The 15,338-nt window shown below is 32.3% G+C and overlaps 1 protein-coding gene across 1 annotated transcript; it reads right to left on the bottom strand.

Annotated features, from left to right (window-relative positions):
* Window positions 1-4,926: 4,926 nt before the first annotated feature.
* On the bottom strand, window positions 4,927-14,583 carry LOC133293891 (protein BONZAI 3-like). Its single transcript, XM_061492514.1, has 16 exons — window positions 14,440-14,583; window positions 12,519-12,566; window positions 11,020-11,168; window positions 10,843-10,891; window positions 9,813-9,869; window positions 8,284-8,463; window positions 8,050-8,184; window positions 7,866-7,927; window positions 7,662-7,749; window positions 7,458-7,572; window positions 7,299-7,375; window positions 6,913-7,050; window positions 6,071-6,238; window positions 5,858-5,971; window positions 5,161-5,257; window positions 4,927-5,051 (listed from the first exon to the last, which is right to left on the bottom strand). Exons 1-16 carry the CDS (start codon window positions 14,581-14,583, stop codon window positions 4,927-4,929), a joined length of 1,746 nt encoding a protein of 581 aa, XP_061348498.1.
* Between the last annotated feature and the right edge of the window lie 755 nt (window positions 14,584-15,338).

The raw sequence follows: 15,338 nt of genomic DNA, 5'->3' as shown, positions 1-15,338 counted from the left end.
AGAGCTTAAAATCTATATAAACTTCACACCAAAATCTGGGACTCCAAGTCCTATTCCTTACCATAAGATCGTAACATATGATAACGGTTCGTTAGTTAAAAACAAACAATATATAGCACAAGAAAATGAGGCAGAAACTATAGCAGTCATATCATCGTTTTGTATCCCTAATAATATATACACAGACTACAATTCGTTTTCTTCACGTAATCGACATATATATGTGTATATAGGAAGAGTTTATACAGAGTCAGCAACAAATAATAAAAATTAATCTCCTAGGAGAGTTTGAAGTATATTTTCTTTTTTAATACCAAGCGCTATTCAAAGTCCTTACGGATTCAATTAATTATTAGTTATTGGTTAACTCTTGTCCAAAAATTAATTTGGGTAAAACAGATTTAAATTTGACTTTCTTCTTCAAAGGAATTTATAAATTTGTATATATGTTTTCATTTTGACACGTTGTGTGACATAAGAAAAAGCCAGACATTACCGGTGAGAAAGAAAGCAGAAGCATTTCAGATTAATTATCTAGTTATTTTATATCGAACTTGGAAAAGTTTCTTTGTATACGTGCTTTTAAAGTTTGAACCGATTATTCAATCTAAATTAGGAAGGTTGAAAAAGAAAAGTATAAATCATTTTTCAAATGTGGCGGTCGCTTCAAATTTAATCGCTCTGAAATGCTCGGGAAGTTTCTTAGAGTCTGTTTTTTTTTAAGTTATTTTTAAGTTAAAACAAAAAAATTAAAAATTACTTGTTAATTATATAAAATTTTAGTTTAAAAATTACTTAAAATCTCAAACCTCATTTTAAGAAAAGCTGATAAGAGCTTAAACAAAAACTCCTTCTAGAAGCTTTTGGCTTTTGACTTTTTTTCTTTATTATAAAAAAAGCTCTTTTATTATAAAAGCTTTTACAAAAATATATTTGGCCTAACTTCTATTTATAAGGAGAAAAGAAAGTAAAAAATAGAAGATCCAAACAAGTACTTACCCTAAACATATAACATAAAGGGTTATTTTTTGTCAAAACAATGGTGTCATATTATGAATATTTCTGTATATTTATTCTTCCTCTACTAGGGTAATTATATACATAAATGGGGAATCTAGGTCCATTACAAATTAGCTGTCAATCAGCTATGAATAAGGAAATGAAATAACCTGTTACTATTCTGTTACTATTTCTATTTAATACAAAACTATGATTATGTCAATCAACTGCAAATAAGAAAATTAATCTATTTAATACAAATTTCCTATGATTATGTAATTGTGTATGATTAAAATTCCAACAACTATACAACTCAGCAAATATTATCTCATTTCAACACTCCCCCTCAAGTTGGTGCATAGATATCAATTGTGTCCAACTTGCTAATTGCTTCTTCAATCACTTTTCCTGATACAGCCTTTGTCAAGATGTCAGCTAACTGATCTTCAGATTTGATGTAGGGAAATTGAATAATTTTTTGATCTAGCTTTTCCTTGATAAAGTGTTTATCCACTTTTACATGCTTGGTTCTATCATGTTGAACTGGATTATGGTCAATTTCAATAGCAGCTTTATTATCACAATGTAACTCCATAGGCTGATTGTAGCAGATTCCTAAGTCTTGTAAGATGCTCTTAATCCACAACAATTCTCACACTCCATGTGTCGTTCCTCTAAACTCTGCTTCTGCACTCGATCTAGTCACAACTTTCTGCTTCTTACTCTTCCAAGTAACTAGATTTCCTTCAACAAAAGTAAAATATCCCGAAGTTGACTGTCTGGTAGTTTTATCTCCAGCCCAATCTGAATCTGTGTAGCCTTTAATCCCGGGACTATTATTATTTGAGTAAAGCAGACCTTTTCCTGGACACCTTTTAAATACCTCAATATTCGATACACAGCAGCTATGTGATCCTCAATTGGGTTATGCATAAATCTGCTCACAACACTAACTGCATAAGCAATGTCTTGCCTAGTATGTGATAAATAAATTAGCCTCCCTAACTAGCCTCTGATATCTGCCAACATCACTCTGTACTTGATCAGGATATAAACCCAATACATGATTCATTTCAATTGGTGTTTCTGCTGGTTTACATGTTGTCATTCCTGTTTCTGCAAGTAGATCTAAAATGTACTTTTTTGTGACAAAAAAATTCCCTGATTTGATCTAACAATTTCAATTCCAAGAAAGTACTTTAATGATCCTAGATCTTTCATTTCAAACTCATTTGCTAAATGTCTTTACAATAACTCCATTTCAAATAAATCATCACCAGTCAAAACCATATCATCAACATACACTATTAACAATGTTACCTTTCCTCCATTATGTTTTATGAATAGGGTGTGGTCTGCATTACTTTGTTTGTATCCAAACTTCTTCATGACTAGAGAGAATCTGTCAAACCAAGCTCTAAGTGATTGCTTGAGGCCCTATAGTGCTTTTTTTTAATCTACACACTTCATTTCCCTTCAAGTTGGCATATTTGGCGCCTGGTGGAATTTCCATATATACTTCTTCTTTTAAGTCTCCATTTAAAAATGCATTATTTACATCAAATTGCTTGAGTGGCCAGTCCCTGTTAGCTGCTATAGAAATCAGAATACGAATTGTGTTCAGTTTTGCTACTAGTGCAAATGTATCTTGGTCATCAACCCCGTATTTTTGTGTGTATCCCTTAGCAACTAATCTGGCTTTATATCTGTCAAGGCTGCCATCTGCTTTAAGCTTCACAGTAAACACCCATTTGCATCCAATTGGTTTCTTCACAAAATGAATAGTAAGCTTCACAGTAAATACGGGTTTGAAGATTCAGAGGAGGTTTTGGGATTGTTCATTGGAAAATAGGAATTTGAATTGGGTAACAGAAAAAAAAAAAATTCGAGTCAGGCAATTTGAACAATACGATGTGAAAAGTTTAATGAAAATAGGTTCCTGGATCAGAAATGCTCTGATACCATGTCAAAACAATGGTGCCATATTATGAATATTTCTGTATGTTTATTCTTCCTCTACTGGGGTAATTATATACATAAATAAGGACTCTATGTCCATTACAAATTAGCTGTCAATCAGCTACGAATAAGGAAATGAAATAACCTTTTACAATTTCTATTCAATACAAAACTCCTATGATTATGTCAATCAACTGCAAATAAGAAAATTAATCTATTTAATACAAATATCCTATGATTATGTAATTGTATAATCAATGATTAAAATTTCAACAACTGTACAACTCAGCAAATATTATCTCATTTCAACATTTTTTTTAAAATTACTTTAGATAAATTATCTATAGTAATCGATTTTAACTATGTCTTATCGATAAGACATAGTTACAATAATAAAGCTGCTTTTTTTCTCTCCTCAGATATATTCGGCTAACAAGTTTAGAGTTTAGGATTTAAGGGAGAGAAAAAAAAACAATTTTACCATTATAACTATATCTCACCGATAAGGCATAATTAAAATAGTGAACGACAGAGAAGGTTATCTAAAGTAACTTTAGAAATCTTTTTTCCTAACATAAAAGATAAGTATGTCCACTATATTTAATTGAGTAAAGTACCTTTTGAGTCTTCAACAAAATTCACAGGGTCCAATTTAATCCTTTAGAAAAAAAAATCAACTCGTGGTCCCTATGAAATTCAAAATAGACCTATGTTAGTCAATTTGAGGAATTAACGTGAATTTTCTTTGAATTTCAGAGGGACCACGATCTCGACTGACTAGGTTTATTTTGAATTTGAAATGGACCATAAGTCGATTTTTTTTCCTAAGAAATTATAATAGGCTTCGTGATGCTTTTTTAGGACTCAAAAAGTAATTTACTCTATTTAATTTTTTAAACCTTAGCCCTCCTAGTAAGACTTTTTTAAAAACATAACATAGATAAGGTCAAAATAGACAAAAATATATAAAGCCATAGGATGTTTCACTTGCTATTTATGTTTCTAAGTTAATATTGAACTAATATACTTTTTATTTTAATATTTGTTTATTAAATTTTAATATGATTATTAAATATTAAATATAAAGATTGTGAAGCCTGTGACCATGTGAAGAACAAAAACATAAGAAGAGAAGAATTCAAAATTAGTGTTGAGTATGGGTGTAAATGGACTAGGCCGACCTACAGGGACCTATGACTTAGTCTATATTAGGCCAGACTTGGCCTATTATAAATAATAAAATAGAACAGACCTAGGCTTTTAAAAAAATCTATTTAAAAAACATGCCACATGCTTTTTTGTACATGTCGGGCCTATAAGCTTACAGGCCGACCTATAACATATTATTTATTTTAAACAAAATAAATAAAATTATTATTTTAATAATTTTGAATAGTAAAGTAATATTATTTAAGTTATTCTTTTAATTGTTGAAGTTTAATAGGCTTAAACGGGCTAACAGGCCTAAGCCAAAGTTTTTATTTTTTAAATATAGGTCAGAACAAACTTGTAATTTGAGGTCTACGAAGGCTAAAAGGTCGAGGCAGACCCAATGTGTTTTACACAAATTTGACCTATTTAAGTCAAAGTCTAACCTAGTCTAATCTATATATTATGTAAGTGGATAAAGTCATGTTATATATGAAATATCTAAAGTATACGGCAAGAGGAAAAGGGAGTATATCACCAAACATATATTTATTTCAAATTTAATTAGATCCAGCAAACTTCACCCTGAAACACCTTACCGAGATTTGCTTCTATTTACAATTCCTTTGAAGGAAAAATGCAACTAGCTTAAGTTTCCAGGTTAAGTTCTTCTGCTCTAGATTACAAGGACCTAACATCAAATCCTACCTTCACCCATATTTAAAAAATATTTACCCCTTGAAATCTACTGGAATTTGTGGACCATTTACAGGCAAAAAAAAATGCAAATTGCTTCTTGGTGGTCTCTAGTGATAAAATCTATTGAATAGTGGATGCATGAGGAGAATGGGAAGGAATTGGCTTGATGTCCCTACTTCGCATGAAAGTCAAAAATTGTTCAGGTAGTTCTTCCAATAGAGCTTGTACAACAGAGATCTGGCCAACTGTCAAAAACACATGAAAGGGGGTTAGTTTAAATGCACAGGGTAAAAAAGAAGTGTAACCAATTGAAAGACTCTAACGAAGTTAACCTCAGAAGCAACTAGTACTTACTTTGTACTTCTCTCATAGGGACAAACTGCACTATATCTCGTGTAGCTAAACGACCAGTAGAACTCTCTAACCGACTCCCATTGTCAGCATCCAGTACCTGCATGCCAAGAAGTTCCATGTATTCTCGCAGAAAAGTGAAAACAAAGCATTGCCACGCTACTAAATAATTGATGAAGTCTAAGCGCGTATTTGGTTAGGGAGTTTTATTTTGTTAATTGGAAAAGTTCACATATGATTTAAAGAAGACCATGTTTGGCAGGGATTTTCAAAAAATTTGACTATGGTTCTAATTTGCTATTGTGGGTAAAATTTTATCTAGATTACCACTTGTGAATACCACCCCGAGGGTGGTATTTTGATTTAGATGGGAATCAAAAAATCGGGGAGCGAAAATTTGGACACAAATATCCCTGAAATAACGTGCTAAAATTTGGTAGGCAAGAGTTATTTTAGTAATTTTAACTCATTTTTCTATGAATTTTTTTATTTTTAACCAAACATAAACTCAAGAAACTTAAATCAATTTTTTCGATAATATTTCTGTCTATTAAACAACATTTTTTTAATTTTTTCAGAAAACTTATTTTTCCACCGTATTTCCGATAATTGTGATTCCTCATAGAAATTTTTTTTCTCCTCTACTAAACACTCCCTGAAAAAAAAAAAAAAAAACTTGAACAAGGATAAGTAGGTAAACCTCCATGCTCGTGAAATCAGCATTTCCAACTCCAACTATGAGAACCGACAGGGGAAGGTCAGATGCTTTAACCAGAGCATTTATTGTTTCTTGTAGATCCGTAACAACTCCATCCTATAAAAAGATGGACATTTGATTGGTTATTTATAATCATATGCCACAAAACACAGTCATGCATTAGAAAACAACATAGCCAATTCATTATCTTCTCACCGTTATGATAAGCAATACATAGTACTTGGAGCTGTTATGTGATGAAAGGGAATTGGTAGCCATTTCTGCAGCCATGTTGATAACTGGGCCAAACAAAGTGGGTCCTGACAGGGAAACATTGCGTAAAGCACTAGCATAAGCATTCATTATGCCTTCAACTCCTACAACCTAAACACAGGAAAAATATTAATCTTTTTAAAGACGGTAGGTATTAGAAGCAATGAAAAATACGAATCATATATTGTGGAGGTTAAGTATCACTTGAACCTGCTTTATCAAATAAGCATATGAACAAGCAGGGCAGTGGCATGTCATAAAAGGATCAGATGACTCCTAGTACAACATCAAGTTCATGAGAAATGCGCAAGAGGGCAAGGGTCCTTCCCTGAACTGTATGTATGAAAAAATGGCTGGTGTATGTATATATAGTAGCAGTTCTCTTGTCAACTCTAATAAAAGGTGGGAGCAGACACCAAACAGTAGTGGGGAGCACATAAATTCGCTGTTGACTCTCTTTCTTATTATATTTCTATTTTGTTTCTGAACTCAAAAGCTCACTCCCAAAATTGAAAATGAGAAAACACGGAGATATGATTAATGGTTCAATGACTTGTAGTCGAACTTATGCTTGATAGAAATGTTATTAACTTATTATCATTAGAGTTGATGAATGAGGTGAAACTGAGTGTTCATTAAAGAAGAAAAATGACAAATTTAACAGTAGTTTTCTACCTTTTCAAGAATAGTCTAACATCATAACTGCACAATATTGTACCATCTATAGTGAAGAATAAAAAAAGAACCAAGGTACCGAAAAAAAGAAAAGAAATTTTTTTTCTCACCTCAGAGCCACCTGGACTGCCATTCAGATTAAAGCAGTGGGATACGGTACCACCATATATCTTTCCTCCGAAGCCCCAAGCAGGAAACCGCTTGTCAGAGTCATAGAACTGAATAACTTCCCCAACCTCCATTATAGCCTACAAATATATGATTACTATGTTGATTAAGCAAGACAATGGATCAGATAACGTTCACCCTATTATTGAAGTTAGTCAGTACCAAAAAGAAGTTTAAAAATAATGGGTCTTGATTTTTTACAAATACCAGCAGACATAATATTGGATCATAAGCTGTAAAACCTTGAGTGTGATTGATTCTATTGTGTTTCACAAGTTAATAATTAAGAAGTTCACAATCATGCATTGAAAAGAAGTATCAAGCTTACCTTTTGGTATGAATTTAACCGACCAGATACATCAATGTAATGCAAAGAATCTGGATGTTGAGGACTTCCATTTGAAGCTGGACAAATTTTGAAGCACTTAATCAAACTATAAAAACGAAATTAGTAATCACCTTCGCTAATAGAGAAATTGTTACTTACCAGTGAAATCTATAGCAACCATGATGTTCAGTTCAAATCCACTAGATATGTAGTCAATAAAACTAAACTGTTCCTTTTCAAAATAGTGATCGACAAACAGTTGACCCTTCAGAGCCTATATGGATGAAATTTTAAGAAGTGGGAGGTTAACTACAGGAGTACGTAGAGCCAAAATGTAATTCTATTGCATGGGTCAATAAATACCTTCTCTGGTCTGTGGTGTTTGGATGGTAAGAAAAAGTTCGCACCTTTGTATAGTTTTTCAAGGTCTGCTACTGACTTCTGCAGTTTACTAAAGGAAAAAGATTTTGATTTCAATATATTTCACATCTATGAACTACAAAATGAAAGCCCAAAAAAGTGTAGGACAAACAAAAATAAAACAAGAATTAACAATTGCAGAATTACCCAATAAGTACGTGATCGCCGCTGCTATTAAAATCAAAACACTCGATAACTAATGGATTATCCTGCACAGAAGTTCAAATTTTTTGAAAGCGAGATAAATATCTTGTAAGTGAGAAAGTAATTAAAATATCTTAGTAATTCATGATTTTACATCGAATGTTAAGCCCAAAGACGACAAGCTTACTTTACTTCCAAACTGCTGGAAACTAACACAAACTGGTTTCCATTTTGGATTTAAATTGTTGTCAATAACTTCAGTCTTGCAAATAGGAATAGAACCTCCACTCTCAACCATTCTTGATATTCTCAGAAAAGGATCCTGCAAGAAAAACGAAGATGAGAAATTTTACGAATACCAAACAAACAAAAATAAATATGCACTTCAATGGGGAACATGAGCTGGGCATCGAATATGTACACTTTTAGAAAAAATGTCCTTGTTATCCAAGCGAGAACAACGGAAGATTATCTCAACAGCACTCCTTGCAGCGACAGTCTCCTCAGCATGAACAGTAATTGTACCTAGGTTTCTTATAACACCATTCTCCCTTTTGTTTTGGAGTCTTAAGGTTAAGCTCCGGCCTGGTTTAGTCACAATCTGCCACAGAGGAACATGACGTACACATACACAGAAGATACAGCAGTGTCACACAATGTCCATAGTCTCAATTCTCAATGCAAAAGAATAAGCAAGCAGCAATAATAAATGTGATTAATAATGAGATGAGCTAAAGGCAAGTTTTCTTTTGCAACGTCAAGGTCAGATAATGTGGGTCACTTGGAAGTTGCACATTATAGAAGCAGCGAGCTATGTATAGGGTCAATGGTGTATCCCCAATGAATATTCTCATATTAATGATAGCTGGGAGAGAAAAAAATGAAAACAAACAAGAACAATCCTTGGTTTAATTCTTGGGCAACTGTAATCATGGGAGGGGAACATCCACTTGTTGCCTAGTGAGTGTACCACCGAATCAAAAACCTGATGACAATTTCTCTGTGTGTAAAGTGTAAACTGAATGATTTTGATAAAAAAAAAAAGAATAGTGGACATATTACACCAAATTAACATGCCCATCATTAGGGGTGAAAATGGGCTGGGCCAAGCTTTGTCCCGAAAAGTTCAAGCCTATGGCAAAAAATTTTAATTTGACCTGGCCCAAGCCTAATATGAGTCTAACAGTTAGCCTGACTTGGCCTGTTTATAAAAAAACAAATGGCCTGGCCTAGATCGCTAGCCTGTTAATTTTTAACTTCCAAGCATAATCATGAATCAACTTTACAAAATACTCAAATTATGTTGCTAAACCAAAATCATAATTGTAACATCCAAACAGAATCATAAATCACAACAAAATTCATACAATCTGCATTTAAGTCACTTTCAAAAGCAAAATGCTCAAACTAAATAACATATATTTCATCAGATTCAACAAACAAATCCATGCTATGTAAATTAAAATAACTACATGAATCCAACAAACACATCATGATGCTTGTAGTAAGTATAACCTCTCCCAAAAATCTTTTAATATATTCATATACACAATCTAACATGCTAAGATGTTGGTTCCTCCTCCATAAAAAATAAAGTCAGATTTCTATTAAAATATAATCGAATATAATTAAGTTGTGAATAATTACAATTGATTAAATTTATATCTTTTGTTTTTTCTTCAAGGAATACTTATTCTATTTTATTTTTTTTAGAATAAATATTATAATATAGGCCGACCTGTAGGCTTATAGGCCAAACCTTATGAAAGTAGGCCTACTGCTTCTTTATTAAACAAGCTTTTTCAAGGCCCGAACCCGATCTATTTTACGAAATATACTAGATCAGGTCGGACCTGACGTAGGCTGAGCCGTAAGCCCCTGTAAACTGGCCCGGCCTAGTTTCACCCCTACCTATCATCAACCAATGTAAATGAATGCAATGAAACTGACCTCTGATAAAGTGCAGCTGGTCATTCCAAGGAATTCTTGATCTTTGAGTTTTAGTGTCTGAAAGAAAAAAGGATAAAAACTTTTCTTAGTTTTCAAATATAAACTTCATCACCATAACCATTCACTAATTTGGCAAGAGAAAGTGAGAATATAAGGTTGGAGGAATGTCACAAAATAAAAGCTCTCTTTTCTTGTTTGTTATTTGGGTTTATCTGCGTTGATCCCAACTAGTTCGAGATAAAAAAGTTATTGATATTGATGTCACAAAATAAAAGCTCATATCTGAACTTTTCATATCTCGTTTCATTTTACTTTTCATCATCTTAATCAGTTGACTCCCCTCCAGTCTCATTATACCATATTTAAATTATAAAAATATGCCATAAATTTATTTCTCTAATCACACTGGTTCATATATAATTAAAAGTTGAGGGAACTACCAAAAAAAATTAAAAGTTGAGAGGAGCTGGATAGGTCTTATTTTCAAATCCAACAAAGTGGATATATGATTTAAATGATTTATCACCTATGAGTAAAATAATTTGCCTTTTGCTTATTTTCAAACTATTTTCCGATGAAAATAATTTTCCTTTTGCTTAAAATTGGCATGATTGACAAGCTTATTAACTTCACTTCTAAAAATGCTGGATAAGGTAATTAACTAATTTTCCAATTTAAGCAATTCAAAATTATAACTGGGAAGGCCGTAAGTTGTCCATTATCAGCTCTAGCCCTTGTCTATTATCAAACTTAAGTTGTCTGCTATTATCTAATCATGCAAAATTAGCTACTTGGTCTTGTACAAGTGTATGATTTTGTGAAACCATTACATATATATGTAGATAAACAGTTTTTATGGCAAACTAACATACACTATAGCTGATGATTTTTCTTTTTAAAAGTTTACTAGACTACAAGTTGGCCCTGTGTCTTTTTATCTAAGTTGAAAAGTGTCACTGTAATACAGGGAGAACTCATGGTTCAACTAAGCATAAAATGTTAGTAGGCAGAGTTATTGCGGTTAACAAACCTTAGTGGGAACGCTATGATATTTTGTATCAATGTCATACACATGAAATCTGGAAGAAAAGCAAAATGAGAGAATTGGAGTTGTAAGTCAATAAGTCAAATCAAAAGAAGGCTCGTTACTATACAAAGTACAACATTTATCTAGGAACAAGCACATGACAGGTCAAGGACAGCTTACACAAGTGGTTGCACACCCTCGAACTGAAATGCAAGGGTTATTTTCTCTATCCACTCTGGATTCAAGCAATTCATTATGACTTCAGTGCGACCTAATTCTTCCAAATTACCATCTCTTTTCTTTGCAAATACAACAACCATGGGATCACTCTGAAACAAAATTAAAAAAAGAAGAAAAGGAATTCAGCTAAATTAGGCAAACAAAGGCCAATTTTGAACAACGTACAACTACCCAGGAATACTTCCACGAAGATATTGAAACTTTCAGATAAGTTGCCACCAACAGAAGATTATTATTATTATATTGTTAATAAGAAAATAAATAATTAGAGGAGGGATATTCTCACTACTAAAATTTTCCACTACCAACTTACTACCTATCTAGTCACCATTAGATTAATATTTTCTTTATCTTCAAAAACTTTTTAACATTCTCTCTCTTTGATCCAATGATAATGTGATATGTAGTAAGTTAGTAGTAAGAATTTTTGATAGTTAAAATATCTTCACTTATTACAAGTAAAGTTTTTAAACTTGGCATTTACATGAATTTGTGGAGGAACTGTGACTCTCCTCATAAACTTTTATCTACAAGTTTACACAATCTAAAAAGTAAAAAATATACTTGATTGGCATCACTACACTTAGTTTGAAGGAAATGGCATGAATGCGTACTAATGATGTTTACAAGAAAAGTTCAAATTCAATGCAGCAACCATTTTACTCAAGTGTCAAACACAAACTAAAACAAATCCAATATTGCCATGATTAAAAAGAACAATAGGCACTATAATTTGGGACTATATAAGCATATAAGGTGTAACATCCTGGGCGTGACGAGGGCGGGGAGTGATCGCCGGTGTGAAAGGGCATGGTGCGAAAGGGCACAAACAAGGAGCGGCTCCTGGCAGGCTTCTAGGGACGGGGGTACATGAATGAATCGAATCAACACCCGAAAGAGAGGGATTCCAGAGACTGTGCTGGTATGGGACGGTATAGTTGGGAATGACTTATAAGAATTAATTGGTACTACCTATACTAACAAGATGCATCTACTTTTCGGTAGCCTGGAACGGAAGAACTCCACAGTTAAGCGTGCTTGACTTGGAGCAATTCTGGGATGGGTGACCTCCTGGGAAGTTTTCCCAGGAAGTGTGCGAGTGAGGACAAAAACACGCTGAAAAGTCTCATGTTAGTGTGTGGGGACAGTCGTTAATCTTTGCAAGTTGCCAAGCGTTACATAAGGAACTATATATTTGTTGAAAAATGATACTATAAACATCTAAGGAACTTTATTTTTGTCCAAAATAATTTAGAATTGTGATTGCTTTTCCCAGCATAAAAAGAGGTAAGGACGTTAAGGTAAATGGAAAGGGAGTTGATCATGAAGAAAAAGAAAGGTTACAGATACATAAACAAGAAACATCAAGAAGCAAAGAAAATGGCAACTGTGTCAAATCATTATAGAACATATGCATCCTTATCTAAAAGGAAATATACCTTTGAAACAATGTCCCGATCAAGTAAGTTAGATGCTGAAAGAGATAACTGCAGCACAAGATTAGAAGACCATAAATATTTGTCCAACTTAACCAAGTTCCAACAATAACGAATAGCATATTTGAAAAAAAAAAAAAAAGTGAACAGATAATAAATTGGAAGACAAACAAACACTCATAAAATACCAAAGCATGCTTTATCACAGTGGCAAAACATAATTATAAAACGCAGCAAGAGATTTGTTGGTTAGCTTTACTAGAGCTACTGTTTTAGAATCATATCAATGTAAAGTAAAGCTTGACAACATAAAAAGCATGCATTTGCACAAATTGACTCTTTTTTCTATTAATATTTATCATGACTGATCTATTTAATTTCCAAAAAGTAATCATGACTGATATATTTGAAATATTAAGTACTATCATTTAGCTTCTATTTGTTTTACACATTAATGATAATCCTGATTGAGAGCCCGGGTAAAGTCCACCATATAAAATTAGTTATCTGGTCGCCCAGGATATATAATGGTTAAAATAATGATTTTCAATTTTTTTACATCCATCACATCTTTTCTTTTAAGTTTTGCAGACTGTATCTGAATGCCATATCCATAGGCCATAGCCAATGTCACACACAATGTTACATGATTTGACCCTTTGCAGGTGATAGACTCAAAACTTAAAACCTCCTTCCTGTAAAAGAATAAAATGTTTGTTACATATGAATAATAAACTCTTATCTTATAATAAGAATTTGAAATTTTTCATGAAATTATATATTAAAAAAAATACGTAGTTATAATATTAATTTTTTTTTTATATTTTTCATAATTATATATTTTTAGGAATATATAATTATAATATTAAAAATTATTTTTTCTTATATTATAATTATATATTTTTTAGAATATATAATTTGTAGGAGAATTATAAATTCTTGTAACGTAAAAAATTAGTAGTAACGATAATTATTCAGAAAAATAATCTAACAGATTTCCTAAACATAGCATCTTCATTTTATTTTATTTTGTCCTCATCATTGTTTTCCTTGACTTTGTGAGGATTTTGTTGCGTAAATTCATTGCAAATATAATTAGCACTTGAATAATGCTTGTTCATCATTACTATCTTAATTATTATTATTATTATTTTTAATCCTCATCAATGTTTTCCACGATTTTGTGAGAACTTTTTTTTTGTTTTTTGCACAAATTATGTGCATATATGATTACTGGTTGAATAATGTTTAAAGCACTTTATGGGATATGGGATATTTGAATTTGTGTGTGTAAGAGATTTAGAATATAAGTGCATAAAAAATAAGATATATTAATTATAATTAAACAAGAAAATATATAATAACATGAAATAATGTGTATAAGTATGTGTTCAGAGATTAACAACGATGCCTAAATGGATAGCCAGTAATTATATCTAAAGGGCTAAGGTAGAGATGACTAGTATTAAAAGATACAGTACTTCTAGCCATCAGTCTGATGAAAACATTATAAGTGGTGTGTGTGTATTCCTATAGATGATGAGTTAGAGCTTAAGAATGCTTTGTAATGCAATGTGGTTCATGGATAGTATTATTCTTAATAATTGTTTATAAAATTGATCATATACTTCATGTAAGAATGAGTCATTGACGAGAGAAAAATAACGAAAAAACAGAAAATAAGAGTTGCATAAATTATATGCAAAAACTTTATACATAGTCAACATTTTCTGCCAAAATATTATGTAACCACAGCGGTTTCTTGAATCAAATGATAATAGATGTATAGATAAATAATTTTTTTTTTTTAATTTTCAGAACCTTCATTATATTCAATCTGTCATCAAATAGTGATTGAAAACTAAAAGAAATTTGGGAGAAAGTTAGAAAATGAGGTTGAATTGATGAGTGATAGAAATTGTACCTCAACTTGGGTGAACAATGGCTGAAAACCTTGAGCGGTGTAGAACATGTCGACGGCGTCGTTGTGGGCGGCATTGGTGTTGGATTGATGGAACCCTCCCACAGCTTGCTTTCCTCCTTCCAAATCTGAGAAACACCCTCCCATTCCTCCTTCAAACTTCAATCCCCAATGCCAATAGAACAGTGAATGAGTGAGTGTGAGTCAGTGTGTGTGTTATTTATGCCCTAATTAATAGTAACACTCTTTAACAGCGTCTGCTGCTTTCTTACGTTCTCCCTTGGATTTCAGGTTCGTAGCTGCTTTTTAAACTCAACAAAACGTGTCTATGTTCTTATCCCCCCTCCTCGAAGAAATAACTCGGAAGCAGCTCGTAATAAAAAAATCGAAACTGTTGATGTATGATTTTAATATCAAACAAATCTGTATCGATTCCGTTTCTATTTTTAGGGATTAAAATCTTGCAGAAGATTATATGTATACTTTGCGCGTGTCATTATTATGATTATAATTAATGCCACAATAACATAAAATAAAAAAGCTATATAAAAAATAATAAAAGATTAAAAAAAAGAACAAAAGAAAAGCTGAATCATACTATATATTGCATATATCTATCTAAATAGGATGAAGATAGAAAAAGTAATGCGTCAGACCTGGGAAATAATCCCTGTAATTGAATTGGAAGAATTCTGTTTGTGTTAACACGTTTTATGACTGAGTTTGTGTTTGACACGTTTTATGACATGAAAATCAATGGAAATTGTGTGATATGTGGAAAAGCTAGCTGAAAGCCCATGTAAATCCTACATCGGAATGTTATGTTTCTTATGTGGAATCTCAATTGCCTTATATTATACAATAAGATCGTAATTAGGATATTCACCGTATGAATTGGATCA

This window comes from Gastrolobium bilobum, unplaced genomic scaffold, assembly GCF_033153095.1.
Source record: "Gastrolobium bilobum isolate Gb01-03AN ecotype WA unplaced genomic scaffold, APGP_CSIRO_Gbil_v1 utg4431, whole genome shotgun sequence".
Lineage (NCBI taxonomy): Eukaryota > Viridiplantae > Streptophyta > Magnoliopsida > Fabales > Fabaceae > Gastrolobium > Gastrolobium bilobum.
This window is presented reverse-complemented; position numbering and strand designations above follow the sequence as displayed.